General features: G+C 55.8%; 1 protein-coding gene and 1 long non-coding RNA gene across 2 annotated transcripts; one reads left to right on the forward strand and one right to left on the reverse strand.

The window, feature by feature from the left end:
* Nucleotides 1–1,056: 1,056 nt before the first annotated feature.
* DUS3L (dihydrouridine synthase 3 like) lies at nt 1,057–16,645 on the forward strand. Its single transcript, XM_003760610.4, has 13 exons — nt 1,057–1,312; nt 2,669–2,978; nt 3,871–4,464; nt 5,748–5,789; nt 7,463–7,615; nt 8,406–8,522; nt 9,549–9,614; nt 9,697–9,807; nt 10,652–10,748; nt 13,895–13,970; nt 15,396–15,584; nt 15,726–15,854; nt 16,474–16,645. Exons 1-13 carry the CDS (start codon nt 1,230–1,232, stop codon nt 16,544–16,546), a joined length of 2,040 nt encoding a protein of 679 aa, XP_003760658.1. The 5' UTR covers nt 1,057–1,229; the 3' UTR covers nt 16,547–16,645.
* On the reverse strand, nt 13,472–18,571 carry LOC116420775. The gene is made up of 2 exons (XR_004231211.1): nt 18,395–18,571; nt 13,472–14,024 (listed from the first exon to the last, which is right to left on the reverse strand). It is a non-coding gene; the product is annotated as an uncharacterized LOC116420775 (long non-coding RNA).
* Nucleotides 18,572–18,591: the final 20 nt, after the last annotated feature.

Below are 18,591 nucleotides of genomic sequence, written 5' to 3' on the forward strand. Positions count from 1 at the left end.
TCTTTTTCTGGATTGAAGCTATCAATAGAGTTTGCTTGTTTCTTTTTACTCATTTTTAAGAAAAGTCCTCAGGGTCTGCTTTCAGGGCAAGGAGGTTACCAGCTTCCTCTACAGAACAGGGATAGATAGATGGACAGTAGCTGTCCTGCAAATGGGTTGCAAAGAACAGCTGAGCTGCGGAAGTAACCTGTGAAGAGCCCTGCGGCGGAAGTGTCACTGCACTGGGAGAAGCGGTGGAAGTTACACTGCCCTGGGTAGAGCCCTAGCCCCCACAACCTTTTCCAGAAGTGTGGCTGGTCAGAGCCCCGTGGTGTGCGGAAGTGTGGCTGCCCTGAGCAGAGCCCCCCTGGTGTGCAGACTGCTCTGGGGAAAAGCTGCAGAATGGGCTGCACAGCTGCGCCGGAGTCTGTGCTGAGTCACTTCTTTTGCTGGGTGCCTGCAGCCAGGTCCCGATTCTGGTGTTCTGGGGGGTTCCCTCTACCTTTGGCGTTTGTGTAACTTCTCTGCTGATTTACTACTTTGCAACCCAGCAGGGCAGCCAGCAGTGGTAGAGTCCTCCCTGCAAGTTCTCCCCATGGGGAGGCACCCCTGCCCCTGGTCCGCTCAGTGGGCTCTGTTCTGCCTCCCGCCCTCTCAGGACAAACCTTTTCTGGCGATCTTCCAGATTATCTCCCGCTGGCAATCTGTTGTGCTCCCAATGTTCGGGGATTTTACCAGTTAAGCACCATTTCAGAGGCTGAATCTGGTAATTAGTAGTGAGGACAGAAGCTCAGAATGAAACGTGCGTCCTCTCCGCCATCTTGGCTCCGCCCTCGGGGGTGGTGACGCTTTCAGTCTATTTTTAGAGCCCCCCTCCCAGAGAAAGGAGAATGGAGAATGTTACCGCCTCTTGAGAGCCCTTACAAGACTACCAGAGAAATCGCATCATTCGCGTCACTACACCTGAGTTCCGTCTTCTCCGTAGCTCCGCCCCTTCCCTAAAAAAAAGCCAATCAGGGGAGGGAGGCGGTGCCGGGAGACATTGCGCAGGCGCCTTCAGCCAAAGGGAAAGGGCTGAGGTTGCAGGCGTATAGGAAATCCCGGCAGAGAGAACGTACGGGCACGCACACAAACCCCCGTAGGACGCAGGACGCCCACGCAGACCAAGCGCTTCAACGCACGTGTGCCAGCTCCTTTCTACGCAGGCGCCGCAAGGGAAAATCTTTCTCGCCTGGGTCCGTGGCCCGGCAATGGCGGAGGAGACACTCGATCAAAGAAGCGGTGTTGTGGGAACCGGCCCTTCCGAGAGAGGCGTGGCCCCCATCAAACCTCAGTGAGTAACAAAGCTGAGGGGAAACGTGAGGGCTTGAGCAGAGTTACGCCGTGCAAGAGACTTGGTCTCTGGCCGGGGCCGCGTTGCATGCCGGAGTTTAGTGACTGACTTAAAGGACGCTGCATTCTGGGATTTAGCTTTTGGCGGGCCGAGATGCATGCCGGGATTTGGAGTGCCCCAGGGACCGCTATTGTACGCCGGGCTGAGTGTCTGGCAGCCAGAGTGGCACGTGGTGCCTTGACAGGTACTGCTGCATGCTGGGATTTGTAGTCTGCCCAATGTAGAACGCATAATCCCTTTTTTCCCTGGTTAATCCCAATACAAATCAAAGCTTACTCTGTATAATTTCCTTTCCTGGGATGGTATGGAGACATTGAATTTATTATTTTTTTTTAATGACTGGATCCTGCATCTATAGATGCTTCCTACCTATAAGTTAATGTCTCCTTTCCTGGGATGGGACAGAGACGTTGTATTTTATTTTACTTTTTTAATGACTGGACCCTGCATATACATGCATATAAATGCCAGGTAAGAGGTGAATTTGAGAAGACACATTAAGCCTTGCATTTACGTTCATAAAGCCAAGCATACACCAAAGTGGAAGAAGCATCGGCTCTTCTGAAATTGCTGGCAGCACGAGTCTGCAACCGCGGGACCAGGAGGGCTTGGAGAGCTCATTTAGGACGTCCTCGTTGCCTGGCTCAGCACCTTATGAAGAAAGGATCTGGCCATTTGAGTTGACTGCTTGAAAAAAGTAATAGACTTTCTGTAATTTATGAGCCAGACCCCACCTGGAACGTCGATTCCTGTGGGTGGGCCTAGCTGCCGCTTTATAGGGCCAGTTACACAGGCCATTGTAGTCAGAGGAGTAGGATCACAAGTTGAAGGGCCTAGAATGCTATGTGAAAACAGTTTTAAAAATTAGAAGTTAAACTTCTAAAAGAACCATTTTTTGTGAGACCTTATGTCTGCAGCCCTGTGCAGCAAAAAGTGCTCCGACCCTAGAATCAGAACACACGCAGCTCATCCTAGTTTGCTACTTATGGCCTGTGAGCAAGAAATCTTCTCTGTGCTTCTCTTTCTGCTTCTAAAAGGAGGGGATACATCCCGATGATTTCTCTAAATCCTAGGACCTAAAAGATTCTCTTGAAGCAGAAGTTCCATGCTTTGCACTTAATAGGAGGGAGTGGATTTGCCCACACAGGGGATCTTTAATTGGAGTCTGAGTAGTTAGGGAATGTTGTGAGAGGTATTATTCCTGTCCAGGTCCAGAATTAACTAGATACTCTTTGAAGGCTTTTCTGCCTCCGAGATTCTGGTTCGGCTAACAAGACCACATTTCCCCCACTGTAGATACCTCGCTACAAAGGAACAGTTCCATACATTCCTCGAAAGCAGAGGGAAAAGCTCAGGTGACCAAGCTGTGGGAGAGCCAGACGGCGACAGAGCCGAGACCGAATCATCTGTTTGTGACTCATCTGAGCCTGGAGCCAAGAGACTCAAGCTTGATGATGGAAAAGCGGAGGGTCTGGAAAGGCAGTCTCCAGGAGAGGGAGAGGGGGAGACCCAGCAGAAGAGGAAGGCCCGGGGCCAGAACAAGAGCAGACCCCACATGAAACCAACTCGCTATGATGACCAGAGGTTATGTCCATCCCTGATCCAGGTGAGCCCACCTCAGCTGCTGTGGATGGGGAGCAGAATCCTTGGTTTGCAGCCTCTGGTCTAAGGTCTCCATCAGTCCAGGCCTCGGGCTTTGCCTAGAGCTTCGTCCCCTTCCGTGGGTATTGCTGGGGAGTGTGGGGTAGAGTAGCACGATTGGAGTGTCAGTGATTTTTCCAGGAATGTCCTTGTCTAGTGTCCTGGCCTCAGAGCTCATGAAACTCTATTGTATTTAGTTCCTTACAGGCCTTGAATTTGATTAGATGTCCTATAGTCACATCCCAGCCTTAAAGTGAGGTAGCAGGTGTTAAGTCCATTTGGAAAGTCCCTTAAATGCCAACACCATTGTTCCCTTGCTCTGAGCCCCCCACACCCCGGGGAGGCAGACTGGACTAGAGATAGATTATCACTAAATGAGGAATCTTGAACGCTAGACCAGTGAAGAAACCCATTCAAGTTGCGAAGGGAGTTCATTGTAGAGAAAGGTCTGGTGTCTGGAGCTGTGGACCCTGTGTTTTGCTTTATGGCCAACCTACAGCCAGGTGTCCTGCTGCTTTCTGGAGTGGGCCCAAGGTCAGAGAGGGTTAGGCAAGAGCACATACCCCTGGGCACCCAGCAGACTGCCTGACAAAACTCCTGCTTCTGAAAAGCCTCTCTCTCTCTCTCTCTCTCTCTCTCTCTCTCTCTCCCCCCCCCCCCCCCCCCTTCTCTCATGCTTCTTTTTAGAGCTTCATGAACAAAGAATAACGTTTTATTGATGGCTTTTTACGCTTCTGTCACTTCCCAGTACTCCCTTCTTCCTTCCCCCATAGGATCCTCTCAAAACGAGCTGACGCAGTGGCTGCTCATGCGGCCATTTATAACCATAGTTTACCCCCTCTATCTCCTCTGTCAAGGAGTCAGCTGAAAAATGCTTCTTTGGCGAGCGCTGCCGCTTTCTGCATGACGTGGACACTTACTTGGCCTCCAAACTCCCAGACCTTGGGGACAAGTGTGTCCTGTTTGAGACCTTTGGGAAATGCATCTATGGTGTGACGTGCCGTTTTGCCGGGGCCCACCTGGGTCCCCAGCACCAGAACCTGGTGAAGGAGGAGCTGGTGAAACAATGGGAGGGCCAGAAACTCACAAGCAATGGTCTCAGCAAAGACCTCCAGCATCAGCTTCGAAAGAAGAAAGTCCAGTTTGATCTCTCAGAGAAGTACCTGAAGCAGCTGTCTAAGTCAGGAAGGGTAGGGACTGGGAAGGGCCAGACTCCGGTGCCTGCCGCCGGACCAGAGGCCTCCCTCGACTCCCTGGGACACATGGCCCCCAATTCTACCAGTGGTGAAGCCCATGAGTCTCTAGCAAGTGTTGAATCAGGGTTACCACAGTCAGAAACTGCCTCAGGGACCCCAGAACAAGGAGCCACCCCCCAGAGAAGTGCCGTCTGTTCCTCAGGGCACCTGACTGACGAGGACCTTATCAGACTCCGGCCCTGTGAGAAGAAAAGGGTATGTATGACGGGGGCCAGGTTTTCTTCTCAGTCTCTTCTTCTTTGGCCGCCTGGGCCTCACTTCCCACCTAGAAAACCTTGTTCCTGCGATGGGAGCCAGCTGTGCCTTGAGACTGTAGTCACCAAAAAGGCCAGTGTAACTTAAAATGGATTTTGTATCTTCCGTTTGGCAAGTCTGAGCTGACCCCCCCTGGGGGCTCGGCCCTGCACTAGCTAGTACCCAAAGGAAGACATTCCCTGCTCCATGGAAAACTGACAGCCCTAGGGAAGGCAAGCCACACACCCTGAGAAAGCCGAGTTTGCATGATCTGGTGGGGAGAGGGTGGATTTAGAGCCAGGTTCCCCCTCCTTGTCTCGCCCCTCTTGGATCGCTGGTCATGTTGGGAGAGGTTTGGGAAAGTGGTGTCCGGGATTCTCAGCCGGGGACTGTGGCTCTCAAGCTGGGTGGGACCTTCAAGCCTTGGCTCTACAGAGGGACAGAGGGAGCCGGGAGAGGTTGTGGTGCAGCTGCCTCCGCCCCACGTATTCCTGGGGAGCTGCAGAGGGCTCGGGAGGAAGCCTCTTGCTAAGGAGGCAGCAGGGAGCAGGTAGAAGATGGTAGTTTGGGGCTCTGAACAATGTAGTCCTGTTTGTTTTAATTGGGTGTGTTTGTGATGGGCTTTGTTTTTCTTGCTTATTTGAGAAAGCAGGTCAAGGTAGGGAAGGAGAAAGGAGAGAATTTGGACCTAAAAATAAAATTGAATTTTAAAAAATTAATATTAAAAGAATAGAATTAAACAACAGCGTGCAGCTGGAATTGTTGAAAGTCAGGCACAGTTTCCCAAATGTGTTTTAGCTCCAGCTCCCACTGCTTGAGTGGAGGCCCAGCTAAAGTGGAACAGCAGTTAAAGGGTTAAGTAGCAATGCTTGTGCATGAGAGGTCCTGAGGGTGCTTGTCAGTAGAGGCTTGGGGGGCTCGGCGTGTGCTGGCATGGTCAGAAAGGTATCCAGAGGATGTGTTGGCCTTTAACCGAGTTTGAAGAATGGAGCTTTCGGGGAGGGCAAAGGCGGGGGAGAAGGTGGCGTCCTGGAAGGCTGGGGCCGGCCTCCAGACCCTCGCGCGTCTCCTTTTCCCCAGGACGCTCCAGCGCACTGGGGGTGGTGAACATGAAGCTTTCCTCGGCCCCCATGGAGGGGGCCGGTGGGAGGGGGGCAGTGCCTGTGGCTCAGGACAGGCTGGCCCTTCTCCTGGCAAGTTCTCGGCCGTGGTTGCTCACATTGGTGATTCCTCTCCTTTTCTAGCTAAACATCCAGCACAAGCTCTATCTGGCCCCGCTCACCACGGTAAGTCCCTGTCCCCTCTGGCTCTCTCGTATCAGAGGGCCCCTCCGAGACCATCTGTCCAAAGCCCATTTTTATAGAGGCACAAACCCTGGTTCAGAAGGGCAGTGGGGCTCCTGGAAACTCCAGGAGTGTGCTGTGAGCCCCCTCATGCTACAGCCCAGGTCGGGGGGGCCCCAGAGGGGGAACCGGAGAAGCTGAGGCTTTTCCTTCAGCCACTGTTGCTTTTACCATTTTTCTGCGATGCTTCTTTAGGAAACCAGTTTGTCTGCTCTGGGTTGGTGTAATTTATGCCTTTTGTTCCTTTCTTTGATTCCTGGTCTCAGTATAACTTTAGAATCATCCCCAGACACAACCACAACCCAGGATCCCTTTGGAAGAAAAGGCCCTCAGTCTCTCCCCCAGGCCTTAGTTTACCCATTTATGAAATGGGGATAGCCCTGGCAGGGTGAGGAGTGAGCTGCTTTTCCTGAGGATTCTTGAACCATTTTAAAGGAGTGGCGTGTGTGTCCGTGTGCCAGGGTAGGAGCCTTCCCCTGGCATGGTGGGAGAGCTGTAGTTAAGGCACAAGTTAATGCTTTGGTCCCGAAGCGATGTGAAAGTCAGGCTCCCTCTGCTCCATCCAGACTTCATTTCTACGTGGGTCCTTAGAATCCCTTGTTCTTTCTGCTCCCGACTATCCTGCTGGCAGTTGTTGCTCCTCCTTGCTTATTTGTTTGGGTTTCTGTGCCCCTCTTCTAGGGTAATGCCATATAGGGGCTGCTTGTTCTGGGAACCTGTCAGCCTAAGCAAGCTGGATTTATTTCATTGAGCCGTTGGGCCAAGGCTGGCGGGCCCTGGCTCAGGAGATGGTTACCAGTGGGTCTGCAGACAGGCAGGGAGTGAGGGTGGGAGAGCTTGTCCCCCCTCTCTGCCCACAGCTGCTCGGTAAGGAACGCTCCTTGGGGTTTCTCAAGTTGGTTCTTTGCCAGGCTCCTCTGAGTCCTTCCTTCCCCTGCACATTATATCTTAGAATTAAACGATTTATTTGCTTTAAAATCTGTTTTAACAACTCCACTTGTCTTTGCATCCTAGTTCATTTACTGCTCCTTTTCAAGTCTAAATACTTCTTTGTTTCAAGGAGATGTATTTGTCCTAGTCTCCTCTACCAGGAGGGGGCTCTGTCACCTCTAGAGCGTTAGGTGGTGGTTTTTCCTCTCTCCGAGTTCATCTTTCTCTGAGTGCTTCATCCTGCACTGAGTTCCTCCGACCTGTCCCTGGCACCCACAGAGGGGCTGTCACGTTGCGGCTCGGGGTTCTTACTAGCGTGGCCTGGCCTCCACATTGGGCAGAGGAGGGGACCAAACCCCCACAGAGGGGGCTCCTGCTGTCTGTGGGGCAGGCCCCTTCCCCTGGGAGAAGGACTGGCCTTTTGGGGAATGCTTAGAGCCGCAGTTCCCCGTGGAGCTCTCCTTAGACGCCTTCGTTCTGAGGTTCTCCTCGGCTCTCCCGTGTTCTCCAGACTGCTTTTTATACCTGGGGGGCCTGAGAGCAGGGCCGACTTCGGCAAGTGCTGAGTGACCACCTGCCCTCTGCTGTTCCATGAGGGAGAAGGGGCGGGGGCCTGGGCTCTGCTGGGGGAGCTCCGGCAGCCTGGCTCTGATGCAGCCACGGGGTTTCTGTGTTGGGGGTTTCAGTGCGGGAACCTGCCCTTCCGAAGGATCTGCAAGCGATTTGGAGCCGACGTGACCTGCGGGGAGATGGCCGTGTGCACCAACCTGCTCCAGGGCCAGTCATCCGAGTGGGCCCTGCTCAAGCGGCACCACACGGAGGACCTCTTTGGCGTCCAGGTCAGTGCCCGCCCTCCCTCCCGAGGGCGCTCGAGGGGCCTGTCCCGCTCTAGACTCGGTGAGCCTGCGGGGGCTGGGACGGACCGGAGCCCTGCTGCCACTAACCCAGTGCTGGATTGTTAGGTTTGGGGCCATGATTCTCCTTCCCAAGTTCAGATCTGGCCTTGAGCATTTACCCGCCGTGTGACCCTGGGCAAGTCTCTTTGGTAAAATAAGCTGGAGCAGGAAAGGCAAACGGCTCCGGGGTCTCTGCAGGGTTGGGCAGCAGGACATGACTGAAGTGCTTAAACGTACCCAAAGCCACTGTTCATAAACACTCTGGGTCCGTTTCTCACCACTGTCAGGCAGCAGGGTGAGGGCCCAGTCAGGTGCCCAGCTGTGGCCCTGTGTGCCCTGGAGCCTCTGGGACAGGATTCCCTGAGGACATGGGGGCCCGACAGTGCTGGGCAGCTGGTCCTGCTACACAGGTCTGCCTGGCGTGCTGGGCAGGACACTGGCTCTTGTGTTCCCTGGGCCCGACGGGACCCCAGCTAGGCAGCTGTAGGAGAGGGTCCTTTCCAGAAGAGCTTTCCCAGGGCCGCTGCATTTAGGCCTGCTCGCTCTGTGCAGAGGCGGCACAGGATTGGGGGAGCCGGAACTCAAGCCCACTGACCTCAGGCCCGGGGCTGCTCCCCCGAGGACTCTCTGCTGTGGGACTCTGAGGTCTGGCTCCTTCCTGGCCAGGGCGAAAGTGGGGCCTGCGGGTCAGGGGGTGTGATGGGAGGGAACTGCCCCGGCCTCTCTCCCACAGCTGGAGGGAGCCTTTCCGGACACCATGACCAAGTGTGCCGAGCTGCTGAACCGGACCGTGGAGGTCGACTTTGTGGACATCAACGTCGGCTGCCCCATCGACCTTGTGTACAAGAAGGTAGGGCACCCTCAGCCGCGGAGGCTCCCACAGCTCTGGGCCCTTTCCCACCGCACTGGGGGTGTCCCGGCCAAGCTCTCCCCCATAGCCTCTGCTTATCCCTGGCCAGTGACAGCCTCGGATGAGTGGGGTAAATGGAGGCGTCACTGAAGTGTAGAGAGAGAAGGGCCCTTTGAGTCACCCAGGCCAGCTGCCCCCTCCCCTTCTGTCCTTGCCTCCTCCCAGCCGCCCCCTTCAGTGAGGGGAGAGGTGAAGGTCCTGTTATTGCTGGGGCCTGCACCTTTGGCACAAGGCACAGAAGCCCCCGGGGTGAGTGATCAGCCCCCCAGAAGGTGGGAAGACGGGTCCCAGGTCACCCCCCGCCCCTGGGATGGATGTCTCCAGAACACCGCCCCTGCCCTTTCCCTGCCAGCCCCCACTCCTCCTGGCCTCCGTGCCCTGCTCGGCAGGCCCCCCGCTTGTTACCCCCGAGCAGGAGGTGGGCCCTCAGAGTGATGTAAAGGCCTGGGCCTCCACGTCTCCCCTCCTGCTTCCCTGGGAGTCACACAGGAGGAGCGAGACACGGACCTCACTGTTTTGTCTTTTCTACCCAGTCTTCCCTCTTTGGGCCTCCCCTGGTGCCGTCCTGGGCACCCACAGCCCCATTCAGAACTGGTGTGGTGCTCCCCCCTCCTGCACGTCGGCTCAGTCCTCCAGCTTCTGTCCTCCCTCAGTCAGCTCACGGCCCCCTCCCTCAGACTCCTCCCCTGATCCCTGGCTGGTCCTGGCCCAGCTCCCTCCCCCCCATGCTCCACATGGGTGCCAAAATGGGCTTCCCAGAGGTGCCTTTGCCTCGTCTCTCCCTCAGCCGGGGGCCTGACAGGGCTCGGTCATCTTGGCCTCGGCCTGTCTGTCGGCCTTGTGACGTTCTTGGGCACGGATCCGCACGCTGGCGCTCACGCTGCCCCTCACCCAAAGACATGCCCAGAATGAGGTGGGGCCCGGGGGTCCGGGGCTGGCCCAGCATTCCCTGCGCTTCCTCCACAGGGCGGGGGCTGTGCCTTAATGAGCCGCTTCAACAAGTTTGAGCAGATAGTCCGGGGGATGGACCAGGTAAGTGCGGCCACTTTCTCGGGCCAGACCCTGGGAGTGTGGCCTGGGTAGCCTGGCCACAGTTTGCTCTGCTCTCCTCCAGGTGCTGGATGTGCCTCTGACCGTGAAGATCAGGACCGGAGTACAAGAGAAGGTCAACTTGGCCCACCGGCTCTTACCTGAACTTCGGGAGTGGGGAGTGGCGCTCACGACGGTGAGGGGGGGACTCTGGGGCGGGCAGGGTGCAGCGGGGCGGGCAGGGGCAGGTGGGCATGCACTGGGCCCGGTGGGACAGGCCGGAATGACTCCCAGCTCCCAGGAGGAGTAGGCGCTTTCCCCCTTTGTCTCATGCCCCAGGGCCTCTCTCAGCTGAGGTACAGACCCATGACAAGGGCGTGGATCCCTTCCTTGAAGTGGGGTGGGGTGGAAGAGGAGATGGAGTGGGCCAGGGTGCAGGGAGGGGCTAAAAGCAGCCCTGAACTTGGAGCTGGACAGCACCTCTGAGAGCATCTCCCTTGGCGCCCTGAGGAAGCAGCTGGCGAGGCAGGTCCTGGAGGGTGGGGGACAGGGCCCCAAATCCAGGCTTCTTTCATGGCTTGGAGCTCCTCACCATCAGATGCCGCCTGCTGGGCCCCTCACCCCAGGGTCTCCGCGCAGGGAAGCGTCAGGTGTTGGGGAGGCGGGCGGGGGCACAAGGCGGGCAGCTCTTGGGAGTCCCTGCCACTCCTGCCCGACCTTAGACCCCCAAGCTGCCTTTGGGTCAGGGCCCTGGGCCTCTGCCCTTGGTTTGCTCCACTGTACAAAGAGCTCCCAGCTTCTGAGAGATCGATGTCAGATCAGGAGTCGAGGGCCAAGGAATTCCAGGAGACTGACCCCCGAATGCTCCGCACGTCTCCCTGAAGCTTCCCCCTGCTCTCGAGGCTGTTTGCCCACCTGGGAGGCCCCTCCACTCTGGCCTGCTGTGCAGAGCCCCCGTGGTGCTCCCCCTCCTCCTTTTCTGTTGGCCACAGGAGATTGCTGACGGTCTCTTCCTCCTCTCCCTTCCCTCTTGTGCTTAGCTCCATGGCCGCTCCCGGGAGCAGCGCTACACCAAGGGTGCCGACTGGACATACATTCAGCATTGCGTCAACGTGGCCAGCCCCATGCCCCTGTTTGGTACGTACGCCCTGGATCCGACCTGTCCTTGGCTCTCCGAGGCTGGTAGGACTTTAAATCACTGGAAGACTAGTTCAAACTCTCCATTTTTCAGCTGGGGCAAGTCAAGTCAGCAGGCATTTAAAGAAATTTTCTGTTAAACATGGTAAAAATATGTTAAATCCAATAGATGCTTTCTTTTTATACAATTATCTGCTGCACAAGAAAAATGAGATCAAAAAGGGAAAAAATGAGAAAATTAAATGCAAGCAAACAAAAAGAAGTAAAAATACTATGATGTGATCCACCCTCAGTCCCCACAGTTTTCTCTCTGAGTGCAGATGGCTCTCTCTATCACAAGGCCATTGGAACTGGGCTGAATCATCTCGTTGAAAAGAGCCACGTCCATCAGAATTGATCATCATATCTTTCGGTGGGCATTTATTAAGCACCTGCTGTCTTCCAGGTGCTTTGTTAAGTGCTGGAGATACAAAACTGGCTTGCCAGTGGTTACATGGCTAGTAGAATGGGATTTGAACCCAGGTCCCCAAGTCCAAATGCCCTGCATGCCAGTGTCTCCTTCCAGATCCCGGGCCTCTTCCTCCTCCTCCTCCTCCTCCTCTCTCCCCCTTCTCTTGTACAAATGGCTCAGACTTCAGTCCTGACCACCTACCACCACCTGCAATCTCAGGAGCTTCTGTGCGTGGATCTCCACTCCCCACAGGAGAGGCACAGAGGAGAGAGCCAAAAAATGAGTTCAAATCCTGCCTCGGATACTTAGCTGTGTGACCCTGGGCGGGTCAATTGATCTCTCTCTTCAGTTTTCTCATCTGTGAAAAGGGGACAGTAGTAACACCATTTAATTCACTGGGTAGTGAGGAATAATGGGGTAAAGCCCCTTGTAAACCTTAAAGTGTTGTGTAATGGTATGGAGATATGTTTTTGTGTGACTGTGCTTGCCTTCTCAAGGAAGTGAAAAGGGAGAAATTTGTAACTCAATATTAAAAAAAAGTTGAACATTGTTTTTACATTTAATTGGAAAAAAGATATCAGACATTTCCCAAAAAAACACCAAGTATGAGCTATGAACTCTTATAGGATTATAGTGTAAGTGCATAAGGCCCAAGACTATCAGAAGAGGCGAGTTACCTCTCAGTGGCCTTGGACAGAATGGATCAGAACTCTTAAAGCCAGAAGGCCGAGGTTTCATCTCCTCATCTCTCCATGAGCTCTGAGTGCTTTCCCAGCTCTGGGTGTTTTCTTTGAGCCCTTGGAGGAAGCTGGAGCTGGGCTGGAAGTTTGTCTGCCGTGCAGGTGAGCAAACAAGCCCGTTTTCTTTCTTGCCTTTCTTTTTTTTCCCCTCTGAGGCAGTTGGGGGTAAGTGACTTGCCCGGGGTCACACAGATAGACGTAAATGTCTGAGGCTGGATCTGAACTTGGGTCCTCCTGACTTCGGGGCCGGGGCTCTCCCCAACAAGCCCGTTTTCCCAGCCATGTGCTGGTCTCCTGGGCTTTCCCAGTCACCAGTGGAGGGAAGCGCGCTGGGTGTGTCTCCTTGTGCTTTTGAGCATGTTTCTGGCAGCGTGTTCAGGATGCCCTCCAGGAGGGCAGAAACCGTTGTGGGCCGCTGCCCTGCCGTGGGAGCAAATCACGTACCTCAAGAAGACTCTGAGCCAGGGCACAAGTGGAGGGAGAGCGGGTGCAGGCGGTTTGTTGCAGGTGATAATTCAACGTGGCCGAGCAGGGACGGATTCTCTGCCACTTGTGCTGCCCAACACTCAGCACCGCCGCCTGCCCTGTGCAGGACTGTACAGCAGATGGAGACCGGGGACGCTCACCTCGGCGGAGGGGTCGGCGCACTCCTTGCCAGAGCAAGCTTGGCATTTGGGAGGCTCAAAGGAAAAGCCGGAGAGGAGAGGGACTGGGCCGACCACCACCCGAAGGTCTGCAAAGCCGTTGTGTGCCCGCAGCTTCCCGGCAGTCTGCCAGTGCCACGCCGGGCAAACAGAACCGCCTCCGTCTGCACTGTCTCAGGAGGGCTCACCGGGCAGGACAGGCTCCGGACATGGGGGTCCTTTCTCCAGCTGGATTGCCGAGCATTCAGACTCCGGAGTGCAGCTGCTCTGGGCCGGCTACGTGTCTGAATGCCAGACACATGCTTGCTTAAAAGTCTGTTAGTGAGAACCCCAAATGGCAAGTGCTCACATGGAGCACAGAGCAAGCGATACAAGGATGGTCTCTTTTTTTCCCCCTGCGGCAATTGGAGTTAAGTGACTTGCCCAGGGTCACACAGCCAGGAAGTGTTAAGTGTCTGAGGCCAGATTTGAACTCGGGTCCTCCTGACTTCAGGGCTGGTGCTCTCTCCACAGAACCACCCAGCTGCCCTCAAGGAGAATACTGACCTCTTTCCCTTTTGGACCTAGAAGACCTTAGAGATGATTAGTCCAACCCTTTCATTTTGCAGATGAGGAAAGAGGTCCAGAGAGGTGGATTGATTTTCTCAAGGCTGAGCAGTTAGTAAATGACAAGCCTTTTCTGACTCATGTTCAATGATCCTTCCGTTAGACCTTCTAGCCTGCCCCTACCATAGAGTGCCTACCCCAAGACGGTTCCATACCAAGGATCTAACCTCTGGGTTATGGACTCCCCTAGTGTCTGCTACAACCCATAGACCCCCGTTCAGTAACAGTAAGTGTGCAAAGTAACATGTAGGATTGCAGAGGAAACTAGTTTTTAATAAGGGCATCATTTTTCCCATCCATCTTCCTCAGCCTGCCCCAGATTAAGAGCCTCTATACCGCCTTGGAAGGCTGCCCCGCAGAAGCAGCTCATGAGCCTGCAGAAGACACTTCATGTCTAGGAGAAGCAGGCGGCTCAGGGCAGAGGGCAGCAAGGAGCATTTTCCCTCTGAACAAAGGTCACGTCGGGAGGCAGAGAGCCCCACAACATCTTTAATTCAAGGAGAAGGGCTCAAGGTTTCAGAGGCATGCTCGGCTTCCTGGCCAGCCCCGAAGTGGATGGCTCCAGCACCCTTGGCAGGGCCCCATGCCGTGCTCGGGCTCCCAGGAGCTGGGCTGCGGTGCTCAGGCTGCAGGAGCAGGCTTAGGGCCTCTGATCGGAGGGTCTCAGGGCACTCAGTGCTTAGTCCCGCGTTTTCTCCACTACAGGAAATGGGGACATTTTGTCTTATGAAGACGCCAACCGTGCCTTGGAGACGGGAGTTTCTGGCGTTATGATTGCTCGGTAAGTAAGTGGGATCTTTGCTTCTGAAACTTGTTCTGTGCCTGGTGGAAGCTCCTGGGAGCAAGGGGAAAAGAGTTAGAAAAAGGGTTCAGTGTCTCAGTGCTGGCACCTTCTGGCTGCCGCCCCAGAGCCTGCAGCACAGGCCTTGAGCTCCCCCAGCTGGTACCCATGGGCCAGACGAGTGTTTCCTGGCACCTTCGTGGGCCTCTGCTCTCTTGCCCATGTTTGACCAGACCACCCTTGGCCCTCCATCCTCTGTGACCTTAATGTGAAGGGGCGCTGGGCCAAAGGAGCGTGAGCCTTTCTTACCTGGCTTTTCAGGCTTCAGGTTTGGGCCAGCCAGGCTCAGAAAAGCACCTCACCAGACCCCAACAACTGAAGATGTCTCCTAAGCCCCGAAATGTCTGCATCATTGGGGCAGGCAGATTTTGGCTTAAGGGGACATCCTTGGAGGGGGAGCTATCCATGGTTAGGGGCTGCCTAGGATATGGTAGCTACCCTGCATCAGAGGTCATTTGTGGGGGATGTGCTGAGGTCCTGGCAGAATGGCAGGATCTCTGAGGGTCTTGCTGCTGAAGGGGGGACCCCTTGATGAAAACGCTGCTTCCCAGAAGTCAGGCTGAGCAGCCCGGGAGCTCACTTTTCCAGAACTGGGCATTCTGCTGGGGGCTCCTGGGAGCAGAATTGGACCTTGTGTGCTTCCCCAGAAAGCCGGAGCAGCTCAGAGATTGGCAGCTGGCCCTTGGCTTTGGTGGCCAGGCCAGAGTCTCTGTTCTGGATTCTAGGTTGCTGCTTTGGAGTTTCTGACACTGTAGTATTTGGGCTGAAAGTCTAGTTTATGGTTTAGGAGTCCAGTGATTTGTTCTCCTTTTGGGTGCTTTTAGGTGGCTGCCATTTTAAGGTGAAGGTCTAATTTTGTCATTAGTGGCTTGGGAGAAGCAGCATGGTGCAGGGCAAAGAGAGTCATCCGGGCTTCTTTTCCACCCTGATTACCTCCTAGCTGACCCCAAACAAATCACTTTGCCTTGGTGCCCCTCTCTGTAAAATAGGGATAATGATTGTAATGTTCCTTATCCTGTGAGATAGTTAAGAGTGCTGTGAAACTTCCTAGCCACAGATCTGTGAGATGTCAGGCATTTTGTTGTAGAGAACGGGCAGCTGGTCTGGAAGCCAGGGCTGAGCTGACTCTCCATCGCTTCCACAAAGAGCCTAGCCTCTGGCTCTGGGGCTTAATTCCTGCTCTATGTGAGTATCTAGGCCAAAGATCCCTTCTCTGGCCACCGGCCCCTACCAGGTGTGTGCTGGAGGGCAGGACCGGCTTCATTGGTCCGTATCCAGCTCAGGACCCGGCCCTCCCGGCCGGGCGCTGGGAAACACTTGGTGATGGCCGGATTGCTGATTGACGTGCTTGCATGTGCCCTGCAGAGGTGCTCTCATCAAACCGTGGCTCTTCACTGAGATCAAGGAGCAGCGGCACTGGGACATCTCCTCTGGGGAGCGACTGGACATCTTACGGGACTTCACGAACTATGGCCTGGAGCACTGGGGCTCCGACACACAGGGGGTGGAGAAAACCCGCAAGTTCCTTCTTGAGTGGCTGTCCTTCTTGTGCAGGTACACATCCGGGGGCGGGGCAGGGCAGCACTGAGGTTCCCCTCCCTTAAGTTCTGACCCTCTTCCCCACCCGTCCCGTGGTGTGCTGAGCAGGGCTTTCCCCCCCCAGCCTCCTCTGCGTTTTGTTTCTGGCACGGACAGGTACATCCCGGTGGGCTTGCTGGAACACCTGCCTCAGAAAATCAATGAGCGACCTCCCTATTACTTGGGGCGGGATCACCTGGAGACCCTGATGGCCAGCCAGAATGTGGACGACTGGATCTCCATCAGGTTTGTCCCCGAGGCTGCTCCATGCCCTTCAGCCCCTCAGCCCCGTTCTGCTTGTGGCTCTCTGGAGCCTCCAGGAGAAAGGAGGGAAGGAAATCTCTTCTCTGTGGTCAGTCGGGGGCCCATGCCCCCGAGAACTGCCGTTTTGCCCATGAGCCCTCAGATCTCAGGCAGGGCCCATCACCCCATCTCGTAGAGAAGGACCCCGAAGCTCGCTGAGGAAGAGCAGCTTCCCACCTCGTCTGTTGTGGATGCCTGAGCTGGGCTCTCATTACCGATTGAAACTGTCCATTGAGTGCCTGGCTGTCCCTTCGGGTGGGCATCCCTTGAGGATAAGCTCTGTGAGAGAACCCAGACGGCCTCCTCATCCCAGCTGGGGAAGGGTCTGGCGAGCTCTGGCCTTTCGCCCAGCTCCAGTAGCCCAGGATCGGAGGCGAGCCCTGGCCCTGTCTCTGTCCCTCCGTGCTTCTCTGGGATGCAGTTTCCTTCCCTGCAAGGCAGGGGAATGGATGAAGCGATATCTGAAGTCCAGCCCGTGCGGGTGCTGGGGGCCCCTGGGCCGAGGCTGGGGGGGTCCGGCAGCGGCCAGAGCCTCTCATCCTCTTGCCTGGCTTCTTTGCAGTGAGATGCTCCTGGGGCCCGTCCCCCCGGCCTTCACCTTCCTGCCCAAGCACAAAGCCAACTCCTACAGGTAGCGGTCTGCAGTGGAGCCAGAGTGGCGGCCCCGTGCCTGCCCCCACCTTGCCCGCCAGGGCGCAGCAGCCCTTGAGAAATAAACTGTCACCTTTTGTAAAGCGCGTACTTGTGTCTGCCTGAGCCCCCTGGGTAACCAGGAGCCGGCTCCCCCCTTCTCGCCCCGGCTTCTCTGGCTGTCGCGCAGCTAGCCCCCGTCCTCTCGTTGCGGGAGGCGCGGGACAGAGGCACTGGGTCAGAGTGCTTGCTGGTTACCGGGCCCTGGCTACCAGGAAGGACCAGGACCGCCCGTGCCCTAGAGATCTCAAGGGAAGGGGGAGGTTTGCACATGTAAACACCAGGGAGAAGGCCCAAGCCTTCCCAGGCTTCCTGGAGAGGGGGAGGGGGCCAAAATGTAAGGAGCCTGGAAAGGGGGGAGGGGCCCAATCCTGGAGGGCTTTGAATGCCAGGCAGAGGAGTGTTTGATCCTGGAGCCTTAAGGAGTAACTGGGGCTCCTTGATGGGGGCAGGGCTCATGGAAGCCCTTCAGTTTGGGAGGATCATCCTGGCAGCCGGTGGGCGACAGTGGGATAGAGAGCCCCGAGACAGGCGCGCTCACTGGCACTGTCGCACTGGGCATGGCAGGGGAGGGTTGGGGGTGTTACGGTGGGTCTGAGAGTTGCTGAGCCTCATGGGGCCTCCAGTGTGAAGGAAGATAGTCGTGTGCTGGATTTAAGTTTCCTGGATGTTCTGGTTTTGAACCCCAGCTAGTCCTTTACTAGCCCCGTGCTTAGGGAGTGACATTTGTCCCATGGGCCTTATTTTTCCCCATCTACAAAAGGGAGAGCTGGCCCATAGGGCCTCTCGGGGCCCTCCCGACCCTGACATTCTGGGACTCTGGGCTGGAGAGCAGGTCGCATCCTTCCCAGTGTTGTGGAGGCCTTTTCCCTTCCCAAAGCCCTCAGATGTTCTCATTTGGGCCTCAGCAGGTAAAGATGGGTTTTTCCATTTGACAGATGAAGTCTGTGACTTCTGGAAGTGACCCCGTTAAGCCCCACGGCAAAGTGAGGATCAGAATCGGCCGCCTGCGGCCGTCGTGGATTTGCCCTGGGTCCGAGGGCGCTCCCCACTCCCGCCCCCGCCATCCTCTTCCCCTCACCTGCCTGGCCACTCAGCTAGCTCCGGGTCAGAGGGACTGGCTGGATTTTAGAAAAACCCAACCGTCCCCGCTGTTTCAAAGGGGGAGCCGATTTGGAGACGGTGACCTCTCTGTCAGACTGGGTGATTTCTGCCTGGGTGAGGGTCGGACCAGAGAAGCCCCGAAATGCTGTCATTTTTTCACTAACATCCGTACATAAGGAGGCTGTGCCCGAGTCAGATGCACAGTCAGTGTCTGCCTGCCTGCCAGGCCCTGGGTCCCAGGAGAGCCCAGGACATTGGAGGCCCCTTTTGTTATAAACTCCCTCAGTTATCTTTTCCTCTCTATTTCCTCTCCCTAACTTGGCTGGACTTGGAGTCCGGGAGTCTGGGATTCAGATCTTGCCTCCAACTCTTACTAATTGAGTGACCAGGGACAAGTTAATAAATTCTTTTAGTTTCCATATCTATAAAATGAAGATAAGACTGCCCCACTTTACATATGAGGAGCCTGAGACTCAGATGACACTGATGGAGCCCAGTCCCAAGTCTCCTTTCCGCACTTGTTCCTAGTCTCCCACAGGGGACACACGGCTGTCGCCCTCTCCCAGCTCCACTCTTCCCCTTTCTTGTCATCCCCTTTCTCATCATCCCCGCTCTTCCCAGACGCGGGGCGGGCTGTCCCCCGAGCCTCCCCTACCTTCCCTCTCCGCCTCGGGAACAGGGACGACTACCTTTTTCCTCAGTCCCCCTCAGCTGATCTCAGGGCTCTCCCCTATGCTTAAGGGAAGGCACCTCTTGGCTCCAGCCGCCGTGAAGAGATGGCCGGGCCGCGGGCTGGGACCGATCCAAGACCTCCACTCCCCCCTCCCCAGGGCCAGACTGAGCCTCTCGGAACTCCCAGGCGCCTCCCGGAACCCCCTCTGGAGTA

Source organism: Sarcophilus harrisii, chromosome 1 (genome assembly GCF_902635505.1).
Source record: "Sarcophilus harrisii chromosome 1, mSarHar1.11, whole genome shotgun sequence".
In the NCBI taxonomy this organism is placed as follows: domain Eukaryota; kingdom Metazoa; phylum Chordata; class Mammalia; order Dasyuromorphia; family Dasyuridae; genus Sarcophilus; species Sarcophilus harrisii.